Raw genomic sequence first — 16,028 nt, 5'->3', positions numbered from 1 at the left:
CGAGCTGAAAAAGTTTGGGAACCCCTGCAGTACACGACTAAGGTACCCATGTACATGTCAAAATACTTCCCAAAGGTCAGTGAATACCACGACCACAACACCAGAGGAAGCTCCACAAATCATGTTAAACCCAGATTCAGCTCAAACAAGGGACTAAACACGTTTAGCAATTATGCCACATCAATGTGGAACGCCCTACCCAAAGCTGTAAAGGAATGTGAATCACTACCCACTTTAAAACCACTCTCAAAGAGCACCTACGGGAGACTGGAATTCGAAACTGGCCCCTGTAAATGTCCTAACCCAATAATACACGAGACCCTCTTCTTGGGACCAAGTAAGGTTTTGTCGATATTCCAATGTACAGTTTTGCTTGTAAAGTTGTACAGTTTCCCCCACCCCATCTACCCAACCTCCAATGTACAGTTTCTACGTCAAATGTATATGGTACTCTCTTTTTTAGACTCTTTTTGTATCACAAACAGTACTGTATTTGTAAATCTGGTATGTCATAAATGTATAGATGTAGCAGTACTGTGGGCGACTAGGTGGCGCAGTGGGCAAGGCGCTCGCCACCAACGCAGGAGATGCTGGGTTCAAGCCCAGCTCTCGACGTTGCTACCAGCTTGGCTGGTCGTTCATACTAATACAATTGGCAGTATTAGGGGGTGGGAAGCTGGTGGGTGGGGATCGGACGTTGTGGACAGCGACTCCTACAGGTCGATTGGTGCGCCTGCACAGTAGAATCAGGAAGCGACGGGGGCGGCGTGTCCCTCCCACGCAGACCCTCGCCGCTGAGAGATCGCGCTGTGCAGGTGAAAAGATGCGACTGCTGCCTCCTCGAGTACCGGAGGGGACACGTGATGCAAGGCTTCGTCCACATTGCAGCCGGCTTGTGGGAGGCATGGCCTAACAGCGTTCGAGACAGGGGAGGGTAGAATTGGACAATACGAAATTGGGGAAGGGAGAAAAATAGAAAATGGGGAGAAAAAGTAGATACAAAAAAAAGATGTAGCAGTACTGTCATGTATGTCATATATGTTATGATGAATGGAAAATGGGGGACCCTGATGTAAACAAGACGAAAGTCTTTCTCTGGTCTGAATCCCCTTAACAATTGTGTGTATTGAGCTGTACTGTATTGTACCCATTCTGCAATCTGTTAATAAAGTTTTCAATCAATCAGCAACAGCATTCGTTTTGAATACTACATATGTTGATCGGCTGGATCGATATGAAATCATTGAGATCAAGGTGGAATTGACGTCAGATAGTCCTTACCTTTGATCGGGGTTATTCCAAAAAGGATATTCCAATTGTCTGATCGCGATTTCCAGTATTGATGTCGATCGGGTCCCTGACATGAAGTGGCACAAGATATGCCTCAAGTGTGCTGAATGCGTTTCGAAGTGCTCGGATGAAGCGATTTACTTGGCTGGGTCGAAATTCTCCGCCCAGACGACATTAGATGTGACTCAGTGTGAAATAAGGTTTCAAAGGGTGGGCGATACTGCCACCTAGTAGGATTCGGCCGGTATTGCACTCTCTGGGTCTCAGAATGATTTCCTATGGTAACACCGAGGTCCGTGAGCCTGTAATGAATAAAAAAAAATTATAAAATAAAAAACTGCCAAAACCCGACTATACTCGGGTATGGTGCTCAACCGCTGGCGAGATAACCCGACTTTACTCGGGTATGGCGCTGAATGAGTTAAACACTAAGTAAAATGGGAGATTACTTGTAAAATTCAGATATATAGCCATCGGGTCCTGGGGCTTTTGAGCACTGCTTTTAAGAGATTATTGATGTATTTCTTCTAAGGTAATAGCTCTTTCAAGCTGAACATTATGTTCTTGCCTAATGGAAGGTATATTTAAATTATCATAACATTTATTGATCAATTCGGAATCTCCTAGTGATCCTGAAGAATACAAATCTGAATACAAGTATTTGAATACATCATTAATATCCTATTGATTGGTGTGACCGCGTGATCAAATTAGTTGTTTCCAATGTAGAAAGGAGATTAAATTTGGCTTGAAGCGAAACCCTTTCCCTGTACAATTCATGGGAAAGAGATTCTGCATACTGTAGGTCCAGTCATATATATATTTTGTTTAATTTAGAATATTTGAAAAGTTTAAAATATAAAGAGTTAAGACGGAGACCTCACAAATACAGGGAATATAATTTGTTTATAGATGCACAGCACCTCTATGACTGACAATGTCACTCTCACATTCATTCACTCGCACATTCACCGTTAACCACTCTGCCTGGTGGGTGCTCACAGGCATTGCACCTTGTGTGAGACTAGTTTGCTTCACATGTACAACACTATGCCCTTGTTCTCTTGTTCCAAAAGCAGTACAAAAAGATTGGACAATCCATATTTGTATGCAGTGAGGGCCAATAGACAGGCTGCGTCCTTTACTGTCTGGAAAGATGCAAGATGCCTATTTTAAAGTGAGCTAGTTCAGATTCCTTTATTGATGCCTATTTCCAAGTGGGCTAGGTGCCTATTTTCATGGGTGTCGAGACGGGTCGTGCCTAATGCTCCTAAGTGACTTTTCAGAAGGGAATCATTTATCAGTTGGGCTACATTAACTCAAGTTAGAAGCTTGTGGTGTCAGCCCTGCACTAGAACGATCAACTTCTCCACATCCGCGGGGAAGGGAAGATCTGTGTGCTGATGTGATATATTGTGTCTCATCACACGCCATGCAGGCCTCTGTGTTCCACACTGGTGAGGTGTTTTTATCTTCTTGTTGTTCTTGGGAGCACGTGTTACACATTGAACAAAACACATTGAATACAATGGACATTAGGGTGCAAGAAAGCATGGCATGTATATATAAACTCTATAATCCTTGGTGTCGTTTCTGTGTGTCTGCAGGCTGAGGGAAGCGGTGAGGAAGATGGAGGAGAAGCACTTTTCAGAGCACAATGCAGAGCATGTGGAGTTTCTGCCTGTCGAGTGGCGCTCCAAACTGGCTCTTGATGGAGGTTAGTGTGCGTGTGTGTGTGTAACGATATATTGATTCAAAAGGCAACGATTCAATCGACGGACTGTACATACATGGATTCAGATCAGTCTCAATTAATTTATCATAAAACAAATGCAACAAAGACGGCTTTTGTCCAGATTCAAAGAATGGTTCTTCAGGTTTTCGGTTCAAGTGTTTGTCATGATTGAGTTAAATGTATCACAATATATCTCGTATCATGGTACTGAATTGAATAACAAAATGTTTTGATATTTCTAAGAATGGAAATTGTATCGTATCTTGGTAAAGTCTGAGGTGTGTGTGTGTGTGTTTATCTGTCTCATAAGTAACTTTAGTAGAGGACAGTATGCTTTGTTCCTGATGTGTCACAGTATAATAGGGCCTTTTATACAACTTTTCCGTGTCCCGATAAGTCCTATGCTAGTCATTGTAGCTGAGCAAACCGCTTTTGTCATTCGCTGCCTGTAGCCTCTCCGTGGTGACGGTGTAAAAGAGACATTTAGGTCAGGGGTTTTGAAACGGCAAAGCAATGAGTCAACTCTTACTCTATAACTCCAATACCCTGTCATTAGCGTGTGCTCTTCTGTGATGGATGACAGTCTAGTCCTGAAATTGTATCCAAATCTTTTTTAAAGGTCCCATGTTTTGCTATTCCTTTCACTATTTGGGCAATTTTACACAATTCCTGTGAGTCTATGGAACACATCTGTAATTCTTTTTTATTTTTTTTATATATGCATTGTTTTGTATTTCTAATCAAGTACTCTAAAGCAGCATTTTTCCACTTTAAGATTTCAAGCTGTTTTTGGCTGGGCTCCGCCCATACTCTCAAAAAGCGCTTTGAGTGACAGTTACCCACAGTCTGCACTGGCAGACAGAGAGAGATAGAGGGGGAGACTAATTAATTTCGCCGCAGGGGGGCATAATCCCATGGGACAATGCATTGGTAACTTGTTTCAAATAACAATATATACCCCGTGAATATTATTGCACAGATCGGAATACGCGTGGGAGTGTGCGTGTGCGCTATGATATTTTGCAACAGGTTGACGTGACGCGAGTGCCGACAGAGAGAGAGCAGAGAACGAGCGAGAGAGGGCGAGGAGAGATGCTCAGAGAGGGCGCGCTCGTGTTTCCCCACACACACACGCAGTCGGGAATGTGTGTAAATGCTCCGAGACGACTCGAGGGGGAGAGAGAGAGAGAGGAGAGATGCGTCCCGACTGCGTGTGTGTTTCCCCACACACACGCAGTCCGGAGTGTGTGTAAAATGCTCCGTATCCCTCTCTCTCTCTCTCTTTCTCCCTCTCTCGCTCACTCGTTCTCTGCTCTCTCTCTGTCTGCACCTCTCTGTTGTTGAGCGAATTGTTGATTGTGGGCTGAGATATGCAGATCAGTGCCTTATTCACGTCAGCAAAACAGTCAAATCAGAATAGCTTAGTTCAGTGGGGGAGGATCTCGTGACATCGAGACTGGACTGATGAGCCAAAATGAGAATTAGAGACACAGACCCCATTGATACAACCCCACATTGCTAGAAAACAATGCTAAACACTGGAAAAGGCTATTTATAAGACATGGGACCTTTAATACTCCATAAGTATTAAATAAAAATAAAGAAAAGCTTTTTTCCCCTCATTTTAAGTGTTTGATTTCTCCTGACTTAATATGCTAAATGAAAATTGTATGGCGTCTTAATTATATGGGCGGTGTGTTTCCATAGATACCGTGGACTCCATCACCCCGGACAAAGTGAGAGGACTGAGAGACCTTCTCAACAGCAGCGCCATGGACATCATGTACTACACCAGCCCTCTTTACCGAGACGAGGTGACACACACACATTGTACATACAGGTGCAGCTCAATAAATTAGAATATCGTGGAAAAGTCTATATATTTAGCTGTATTGATGCAGTAATTTGTGCAAAAGAGCCCCAACCAAATACTGAGTGAAAATACATGAACATGCTTTTCAGAAGGCCGACATTTCTATATACAAAAGAAAAATACATCTATTTTAAATTTTTTATTGGTGATACAGAAGATTGGGCTTTCATGAGCTGTAAGACATAATCATCAAAATTAAAACGAATAAAGGCTTGAAATATTTCACTTTGTGTGTAATGAATCTATAATCTACAAGAGTTTCGCTTTTTGAATTGAATTACTGAAATAAAATTACTTTTCCACGATATTCTAATTTATCGAGCTGCACCTGCATGTCCCTGTGTTCAAGACTGTTGAGCAGTCTGTGTTAGGGGTGGGACGATACCAGTAACTCAGCATACCATACTGTGATGAATTTGGCCCTCGATAGCCATAATAACACAATATCTGCGATAATCAATATATTGCAAGGAATTCCATCTACGATACATCACGATATCTGTATAACTGAAGAAGAAGAAATGCCCATAAAAAGGCAAAAAGCAGGAATTATGAATTTACCGGTACTCACAGATTTCACATGAAAGCTTAATGGGTTATTTAGTGTGCATCACAAACTGGCCAATTGTACATGAAACAATGTACAACAAATTGCACAACACACAATCACCACAACTTGATTATTTTTAACTATTAATTATGTCCCCAACGGAAAACTTTTTTCACCATCTGCAATAAACATATATAGACATAATCTGTTTTATCTAATAAGATTACGTTTTCAGTCTGTTCACCTCATTCCAATATTTTTTATTGCAGTAAATGGGATTGTCAAGCAAAAACAATTTTTTTTATATCGATATCGATGTACGAAGTATCGATATATACAAATATATAAATATATCAAGCATATATATTAGTGCTGTCAATAGATTACATTTTTTTTACTAATTAATCTCTCAATTTTCTGTAATTAATCTAGATAAAAAAATAGCATTGTTCTACTTAAGACCGAAGCTTGTAACAGATATTTACTTGTGTAAAATCATGGAATTCATGTAAAATCAACACAAAGAAAGTATATTTAGATTCAAACTATTTTAATAGCTTTCTTTGAATACAGTTTCTCTCCTGTGAAATACAAATGTTCAACAAAACCTCAGCTAGACCTCTTTCTTTTATCCGAACAAGCAAATATACTGCTGAAAGTTCAGAATGTTGAAGATTTTTCACTCCATAGATTAATCTAGATTAATTTATTTTAATGCTTTAAATAATTTTAATGAATCTCAAATTAAAGCATTAACTTTGATAGCCCTAATATATATATAAATTAGTGCTGTCAGGCGATTAATTTTTTTTTATCTAATTAATTACAGGATTTGTAATTAATTAATCTAATTACCGTAATCGCATTTTAATAGCATAACCATTTTATGCCTGATATTCTATATTCTATAATCATATTTCAAATAGCATGTGTCCGGATGGCAGAATTTAGTACTGTATCTACAAAACCTTCTGTTTAATCATCTTCCATCTATTAATTTGCTTAGATTTTTCAGGTCTGGTCAATTTGAGCATGGTGTTTTTCACAGTCAAAGATAAAAAGAAATGTATTGATATTCTCATTTGGTTCATTACAATTGACTAAAAATAAAATTTTCATTCAATCAATCACCGCGCAGATTGATTGATTGAATGAAAATGTTATTAACAGATTGCAGAATGGGTACAATACAGTACGGCTCAATACACACAATTGTTAAGGGGATGCAGACCAGAGAAAGACTTTCGTCTTGTTTACATCAGGGTCCCCCATTTTCAATTCATAATGAATTGTAAGTAAGGGTGCACCTTGCACCGTGCAATCCATTCTTTGTGGATCTAGCCCACAGTATTTCTGACACTGGGAATACATTCCCTGAGATTCATAGATGTCCCTAGAATCAGATACCAAGAACATGCAAATGGACCATATAAAAAAAGAAAACGTCTGTAAATGTGTATTCTACATTCTTATGGAATGAATGAGATAAAAAAATATATATATATAATTTTTCTTTTTCTTTTTTGTAATTAATTTTGAGTTAATTTTCATAACGCGATAATTTGCTGTGTAATTAATTAATCTAATTAACGCGATAAACTGACAGCCCTAATATAAATATCTATATATATATCAAAATGTACCTGAAACTGTGACCACTTTGTATCTCTCTCATTGTGACTCTCCATTGCCCCCCCAGATCACCAAGGGCCTGACCCAGGAGCTGAACCGCCTCTACTCCCTGTTCTGCTTGCGGAACCCCGAGTTCGAAGAGAGGGGGGGCAAGGTGTCCATCGTGTCCCACTCACTGGGCTGCGTCATTACCTTCGACATCATGACGGGCTGGGACCCGGTGCGCTTCTGTCTGCAGGAGCACCACTCCATGGAGGAGGAGCTGGACCTCCGCTGGATCTCCTATGAGGAGCGGCACCTGCTGGAGCAGCTGCGTCTCACCAGGAACAGGTAGGACCCCGACCTAGGGCTGGGCGATAAAACGATAACGATAACTATCACGATAAATTATTTCCTCGAAATAAACATGAAAGGTGGTTGCAAAGTTTTGATATATCGATTTTCCAAGCTTGGATATCAGCACATGCGCACTAACAACCAATCAGTGAAGGAGATGACGACAGCAAAGGAGACCCGCGGTGCACCTCTGGGTAGTAAACAAGGCTGGCTAGGATCATTAGCTTTCACGCCGCTATTTTATAGTTTACGTGCGGAGTGGGTGTGTGGCGTGAATTCTGAGGGTAACGGTTAGAGTAGTTTGGGGTATGCTGCGCCGCGGTGAACGTCGTTGCAATGTATTGGGGCGGAACGGAGTATTTTAGGGTGATAGTTAGTACATTGGAAACAAGGCTGGCTAGGATCATTAGCTTGCACGCCGCTATTTTATAGTTTACGTGCGGAGTGGGTGTGTGGCGTGAATTCTGAGGGTAACGGTTAGACTAGTGTGGGGTATGCGGTGGACGTTGTTGCAATGTATTGGGGCGGAACGGAGTATTTTAGGGTGATAGTTAGTACATTGTCGTGGGATACACCGACTGGCTAACTGTGTTAGTTCCATTCTTATAATGCATATGATCCAGTGGCGGTAGGTTGCCCCCTGGTGGAATATAATAATATATGCACTGGGCCGTGTTTACTGCGTAGAAGAACGGCGCCGGGCATAAAAAGTTAATTAAACTTGACAGAAATTATATCGACGATAATTATCGATATCGAGTGATATGAAAATTATTTTATTTTATCGCGATAACGTTTTTAGCCATATCGCCCAGCCCTACCCCGACCGGCCGGCAGGAGTCTGGGAGTCTGGGGAGGTTTATCTGTGTAGCCCAGTATCACTATGACATGTCTCCGTGGGCTTCTCAGACCCACAGTACAATAAAGGAGTACTTTGACATTTTGTTAATTTTCTTCACTTGACAGTCTTCTCACTGGAGGTAAGAGTTTACAGATATGGGACGGGGCCCAGCAGTATGTGGAACAAGTCTCCCTCTCTGTCATTTTTCAGATTTATGAAAGTACAGAATGTAAGATTTCAAATGATGATGTCCTTCAGTTCCCCCAGAAATGGCATGTTTGCTTTGTTAGCGTTCCTCATTGGAACCAAGGGGCGCATAGCTAGCTGCAAGCGTGTTGCTAGTATTGCCCCCTTGGTTTCAATGAAAAAGGCTAATGAAGCGAACATGCCATGTGTGGAAGTGTTTTCCTCCTGTGAGACGAGTGTCAAGTGAATAGATGGTTGTGAGTTTGACTGGAGGGTCTCTTTCTTAACAGGTTACGAGAGCTGGAGGATCAACTGCAGGGCCTGGAGGCCGCTAAACCATCAGCACCCCCAGCCCTTAGATTTAAGGTAAGGTATACAGCATCATATGGTAAACGGTACCCCCAGCCCTTAGATTTAAGGTAAGGTATACAGCATCATATTGTAAATGGTACCCCAGCCCTTAGATTTAAGGTAAGGTATACAGCATCATATTGTAAATGGTACCCCCAGCCCTTAGATTTAAGGTAAGGTATATACAGCATCATATTGTAAACGGTACCCCCAGCCCTTAGATTTAAGGTAAGGTATATACAGCATCATATTGTAAACGGTACCCCCAGCCCTTAGATTTAAGGTAAGGTATACAGCATCATATGGTAAACGGTACCCCCAGCCCTTAGATTTAAGGTAAGGTATACAGCAGCATATTAGCAACGTGTATAGTTACTTCACTACTAAAACACTTTTCTGGGTGGATAAATAATATAATCTGTAACACAGTAACACATACAGGGTTTTGTCTCTGTGAAAATAGCACTGAAACATATCAACCACTTGCAGAGTTTCACAGTACATACTATATATACACATTTGTCTGTACATACCTGCACATAATCCTTTTACATATCTGTAGATGATATATATATATATGTACATATACCTTACCTACTCGTACTAATTACGCTGCTGTATGATGACAATACATTTTAATCTAATCTAATCGAATGCATGGTGCAATGATAACGAGACCTCACACAACAGCAAGACCGTGGACTTCATGTGTTGTCTTGTTTTGCTCATGAAGACAGAGTATTACACACCGTGACCACGGGTTCATCTTTGTGTCTGTCCACGCCTCAGGTGGAGAATTTCTTCTGTATGGGTTCTCCTCTGTCTGTGTTCCTGGCCCTGAGAGGGATCCGTCCCGGGACCAGTGGCCACCAGGACCACATCCTGCCCACCTCCATCTGCAGCAGGCTCTTCAACGTGTTCCATCCCACAGACCCTGTGGTCAGTCTCTCTGGTTTAGTGGCAGATTTATACTTCAGAGAGCCGTTGTCTTTAGATCTCAAGCGCCTCTATGAGCAATGTCACTAACTCACTCTTGTCAGTAATTCAGTCATTCCCTTGTGATATCCACTCTGCCCCTAGTGGAGACTAACTGGCAAAGCACTTTGTGTAAGACCAATTGACCTATCTCAAACCCTGCCCTTTTTCTTTTTTTACTGATCCTCCAATCACAGCTGTTGCTGGGAAGCAACAGTTGTGATTGGAGGATCAAGAAAAGAGGGTGGCGCTTGAGATCCGCATGTTTGTCCTTGTTTGGGGTCGGGAGAAACGTGTTCTACTTGTGATTTTGACAGCTCAGTCTGTTCCGTCTGTGGGTAACTTGTTCGCCTTCCTCCCAGCGAACACAATGGCTATTGTTTTTCAGTCGTCATTTCACACCTACCCTTCACTTCCTGTTTACTCAGCTCCCTGTCAGAACTACACATGTTCACAGCGACTGCTGTACAGCATGAATGGCTGAATGAAAGCGGTCATCTTTTAGCATATATTGATGCGAAGTAAACTAATAAACAGCATGAACTCTTACAGGTTACTATAGTACATCCCTACCTCTCTGACTACTTGCTCACATAGTAGGCGTGGGCGTCACCAGAGGCCCCACAATACGATATTCTGATATATTCTGATTCATTACCTTTTTTCAACTGCAGATTATGTCCTCAATGGAAGAACTGTCCAGATCTGCAATAAAAAATATATATACTAAATCTGTTTTATCTAATAAGATGAGGTTTTCAGTCTGTTCACCTCACACTAATAATTTTATTGCAGCAAAATGGGATTGTCAAGCAAAAAAAAAAGTTTTATAATAAATGTGTATGTATATATTACAATTTTGCCATCAGTGTATCGATCCCCCCCCCCACCCCTATCACCTCGCATGTTGGATGTGCTTAACATTTGTGTTGTTCCTGTTGATCTTCAGCTGCAGTGTTCCGCTAAACTAAACTGAAGCAAACTCTCATAACAGTTTCACTATTATGATTCTCTCCACCAGTCTGGACTACCAAAGCAAACCGATTCCAAATATGTACCAATTCATGTACTTGACCTAGATTTGATGTTGTCTGTGTCTGTGCGTCCGTCCTGCAGGCCTACAGGCTGGAGCCTCTCATCCTCAAACATTACAGCAATGTCGCTCCTGCTCAGATACACTGGTAAGAACATGTGTCCTTCATAACATCCCATAATAACATCAGATACACTGGTAAGAACATGTGTCCTTCATAACATCCCATAATAACATCAGATACACTGGTAAGAACATGTGTCCTTCATAACATCCTATAATAACATCAGATAAGAACATGTGTCCTTCATAACATCCTATAATAACATCAGATACACCAGTAAGAACATGTGTCCTTCATAACATCCCATAATAACATCAGATACACCAGTAAGAACATGTGTCCTTCATAACATCCCATAATAACATCAGATACACTGGTAAGAACCTGTGTCCTTCATAACATCCCATAATAACATCAGATACACTGGTAAGAACATGTGTCCTTCATAACATCCTATAATAACATCAGATACACTGGTAAGAACATGTGTCCTTCATAACATCCCATAATAACAACAGATACACTGACTGGTAAGAACCTGTGGTCTTCAAGTCTCAAGAGAAGTCTGCTCACTCTGCCGCTATCTTGACAATGGCAACTAACAAGACCTGACCTCTTCTACACATGCTGCCACCAGTGGTTTCTGCTACAAGAGTCCTTAGTTACCATGGCGACCACTCACTGCTGATATTGTTATTAATTTTTAACGCATTTAAAACTCCTTTCACCTCAAAATACAGTCGGCTCTACGGTACCTAAAACACATTTTACTCTAGCTAAAACAATATGTTTGCTTTGTAGCAAGTACTATAGTGTCTCTGGTAATATCACAATGATTACATGGCAACATTACAATGGTTTCCACTTTCCACACGTTGCTATACAAGTGTCTTGAAAACCATGGTAGGCTCCTGGCCTGTACACTTAACATGTGGTTATCAGGATAACAATATAATCTTGTTCTAGATTCATTGCTGATTATTTGTGGTGTTTTCCCTCCGTCAGGTGTAGTGCCATCAACCCCACGCCGTACGACGAGATCCGCCCTACGTTCCTGAACCCGGTGAAAGATCCGACGTCCGACTCAGAGAGTGTCCCCAGCCCCAGCACCTCCCCTGTCCTTACCCGACGCTACTATGGAGAGTCCATCACCAGCCTGGGCAAGGCCAGCATACTGGGTAACCCTCATCCTGTCTCAAGGAAGGCAAACGGTCATGATTGGGGGATCAATAAAAGAGGGCGGGTAGTTTTGAGATTGAGTCAATTCTGGTTTGGTATCTACCATCTGATAATTCAGTGGGATGTAATCCTTTCGCAACATTTCAATTAGAAGGTATTTTTTTATCTAGCTCCAATAATGTAGTTCTTAGGCAGTATATTGGGTTATTTAATCACTTTTTGTTAGTAAGTCTATTAGACTAGATTCAATTTATTGTCATTGCACAAGTACAGAGTACAACAAAAGGAAGTTGGTTTCTACCCAGTGTGTAAAGAAGCAGTAAAATGCATTGCTGTATACAATATTAACATGTCAATGGTATGGAGAATATATGACAAAGCTACAGAGTAAATATGCTAAGCTAATGTATGTCCAGTATTATTATATACAGTGGTAGTATGCATAGGCGCCTGACCAATGGAGCAATGTGGAGCAGCTGCACCCCCACAATTGAACTTGGGGGAGCAAACGTGTGCTTTTGCACCCCCACTTTTTGATCATATGAAAAATATGATATGTCCCCCCCCCCCCCCAATATATAAATGTAACCCATAACTACGTAATTTCAATCAAATTAATAATACGCAATGACACTTAACCCTTTAATCGCCAAGGACGCCGTAACACGTCATTCTCCGCCATGCGTAATCTGCCAATGACGCCGTAACACGTCATTGAGATCAATATTTCAAAAATCTGTGATGTATATAGTCAAGTTAGACCGCGCTCAAAAAAAATCTGTGATGGCAATCATATTTCTCCCGCGGAGACTTGAGATCCCCTGTTGATCTCCTCAACTCTCCAACGGTTCAAGAGCGCCATCTGGTGGCCGATCGGCGGATCGCCCAAACAGGAAATGAGCGGCAGGAAGTTGGTGCTCATCCATATTCGGTCCGGCCACTCGCTATCGCTCGCGGGACTCGAGCTCGACACAATGGATAGCGATCCGTTGCCAATAACTCTATAAACAACATGATTTGGACGTATATACTATTATACAACCTGGAAATGGATCGCATATTTCAACATCCCATAATAGCAATCTTTTTGCTCCACGCTCATCGCCCAACGGCCCGAGGTAACTGGGGTAAGTTTCAGTGTTTATTATTACCGTGTTCAATACAAACTGCTCTGATGATCATATCACCCACACTACATGAATCATCTAACGTTGGCCACGGAATTATAAACGACCCCCCCCCCCCCCATCCGGTCAACATCAGATGATGAGTAGTAACTTCTAGAAGCACATACATTTGAAATTTTTTATCTGGCGCCGATCGCTATCAAACTGTATTTGATCATCAATATAATGCATTTAGGGCTATAAATCACGCTCTGCAGAATGCTGCAGAAAACGATAAAAACATATTTATACTTATATTTAGACCGTATTTTAGTATGAATATGTGAATGAAAAAGTAGAACGTTGCTACATCCTAAACGATAGATAATTGACGTTGAATGGGCCATAGTAATGTCAATTTAGCAATACAATTTAAAAAGTTATAGCCCTGCAAAGAAGGGGAACTTCTCCATAGACAAATAGAGCTGGCAGAGGATGGTATAAGGATGTACATAAGTGTGGCAGAGAAAGGGTTAATAGCGAGTTTTTAAGTTTCCAAAGATTGTGACCCCCCCGCCCTCCACATTTTAATGGTTTGATCAACTGCCTCCCACGGTCCCTCCCCCAGAGCATGAGCGCATGCGATGGTACCACAACGTGTTAGCCAGAGCCAGTTGCAATGTTTGCAAGGCGGACGTTATGTGACTAGAGCGAGCAAAGGAATGGGGGAGGTGGCTGGTGCGAAAACAGCTGTTTTGAATGCCTCGTTTGAATGAAGAAAGTTCACCTGGATATTGGATAACATTCGCTTTGTGAGGATTATTCGTCAGCTTTTCATTACGTAAGTCGAACACTGTGACTGTATACTAAATGCGCAAACAGATTGAAACAGAATATTTCTCGTATGGTGATGCGAGCCGCCGCGCTCGACTGGGGCTATTGATAGTGTCAATATATGAGCTACCTTGCAGCTATAGCGTTAGCATTACCTAACCATTAGCTAGTGCTGGCTTTAAAGTCAATGTTAGCTTGCTTGGTATCCAACGCTAGCTCGGCAGACAGTGAAGTGATGCTACTGTAATGTATAGCTACGTGCCTACTGCCTAGCTAGCGTTAGCTAAAAGAGCCCTCGCAGTGAATCTTTCATGATGTTGACGTGGTCATGATTTAAGAATGGTTTTTGTTGTTGTTGCTACTGCTGCTGGGGATGTGAACGGAGGGGCTTGTCTAGCTCCGCCAGTTTCTGACAAAAATGCGTCAAATTGGTTACTAATGTGAAAGATCGGATCGGGAAAGATCGGTATCGGCAGATACTCAAAATCAAAATAAAAAAAACGCGATCGGGACATCCCTAATTAATATATTATTATTATTATTATAGTAATTGGCTATCATACTGCAATATAAACTGAGTTTTATAGTGAAAAGAGCAGCTTTATTGGTCAAGATTGAAGGCTCTATATTGCAGGAAATTGCACATACAGGTGTTCATTAAATTAAAAAAAAAAAAAAAATCTGTCCACCCCTTGCCTGTCACTTAATAATCTTGCACCCCCAAAAAAGCAAAAAAAAAAAAAATCTTGCACCCCCACTTTCAACTATAACTAGGCGGCCATGGTAGTATGAATACATTATGGTAATAGACCAGTCTAGCCAGTGGTTTAACTGATAAGAGTAGGTATGGATATACAGAAATCTATATACAGTATGTACAGTGTTATTATACATTGTTATATGGACCAGTAAACCAGTAAACTCAGCTGACCAGGAGTATCTGGGCCAGAGCATGCCATCTGTACCCGGTCTCAAAGGCTTTTTCATTTACAAACTCCCTAAAGAAATCTGTCTGAACACAATTGCCATTGATGTGTCCAGACGACCCGTGGATAGTCTGGGATGCAGACAGCGAGTGGCCCAGAGCCAGAGGCTAGCAGAATTGTTTTTCGGTTTTTATTCTGGAAATTGCTTATTTTTATTTATATATATATATATATATATATATTTACCTCTTTTAGATTAAATCCATTTTCTCCATTTCTTCTTTTCCCTTGCAGAGAGATCTGCCTGGCTGGTATTAACTGGCCCAGTTGAAGCTCCAGTTGGCTCAGGAGTCAGGCTGTCACTAGTACATTAGAGTTGGCTCAGGAGTCAGGCTGTCATGTCACTAGTACATTAGCTACAGTAATCATGAGTATCGATGTCTAGAATAATGGGACCTGCTGGATGTTGCCTTGGTTGCAACAGTTGTGATTGGAGGATAAAAAAAGAGGGAGGGGCTTGAGATTGGTCAATTGTCATATCAGCAATCTCTCCCCTCTCCATAGTATGGATACTGCCGTTGCTGTTTAAGTGGCAGCATGGGGCACAGGCGCCCTCATGTGGAGACAGGTGGTATAACCTCCTTGAGCTGCAGCAAATAACTGATTTCACAATTTTTCAAAACATCAGTTTCTTAACTGTAAGCTTTTTAGAAGCTACAGTATCTATGTATATGTTATTTGTAGATAAAAATAGTGTTCATTGTTCCGATTTATTTTGTATTCACTTTTAACATACACTAGACCTGTGCGGCTGGGTGGCGCAGCGGACATTGCGCTCGTCACTAGGGCTGACCTTCGAAGCTTTTTGTCAATCGAAGCTTCGGGGCCGAGCTTCGATTTTAATTTGAAGCTTCGAGATTTTTTTTTTAATAAAAATAAATATATAATTTTTTTTTTTTTTTTTTCTTGTGTTGTGGGACTTGTACAGCACTTTGGTAAACTTTGTTGTTTTTAAAATGTGCTCTATAAATAAAGTGGATTGGATTAATTAATTAAGTAGCCCCTTTCGTGACTGTGACGCAGCCAACAAGGTTTCACTCGGCTGCGCTGCCTGGGT

General features: G+C 41.3%; 1 protein-coding gene across 2 annotated transcripts in view; it reads left to right on the top strand.

Annotated features, from left to right (window-relative positions):
* The window catches only part of ddhd1a (DDHD domain containing 1a), a 68,494-nt gene that overhangs the window by 45,508 nt on the left and 6,958 nt on the right, over window positions 1–16,028 (top strand). For both annotated transcript variants that reach the window (XM_084310636.1, XM_084310635.1), the window contains 7 exons: window positions 2,898–3,007; window positions 4,733–4,839; window positions 7,148–7,410; window positions 8,734–8,809; window positions 9,584–9,733; window positions 10,886–10,950; window positions 11,872–12,044. In XM_084310636.1, the coding sequence (XP_084166762.1) occupies window positions 2,898–3,007; window positions 4,733–4,839; window positions 7,148–7,410; window positions 8,734–8,809; window positions 9,584–9,733; window positions 10,886–10,950; window positions 11,872–12,044 (944 nt within the window). The remainder of the gene's footprint in view (window positions 1–2,897; window positions 3,008–4,732; window positions 4,840–7,147; window positions 7,411–8,733; window positions 8,810–9,583; window positions 9,734–10,885; window positions 10,951–11,871; window positions 12,045–16,028) is intronic.

The sequence above is a fragment of the Notolepis coatsorum genome, assembly GCF_963971535.1.
Source record: "Notolepis coatsorum genome assembly, chromosome: 3".
Lineage (NCBI taxonomy): Eukaryota > Metazoa > Chordata > Actinopteri > Aulopiformes > Paralepididae > Notolepis > Notolepis coatsorum.
The sequence above is the reverse complement of the archived record's forward strand: the minus strand, read 5'-3'. Positions and strand labels throughout refer to the sequence as shown.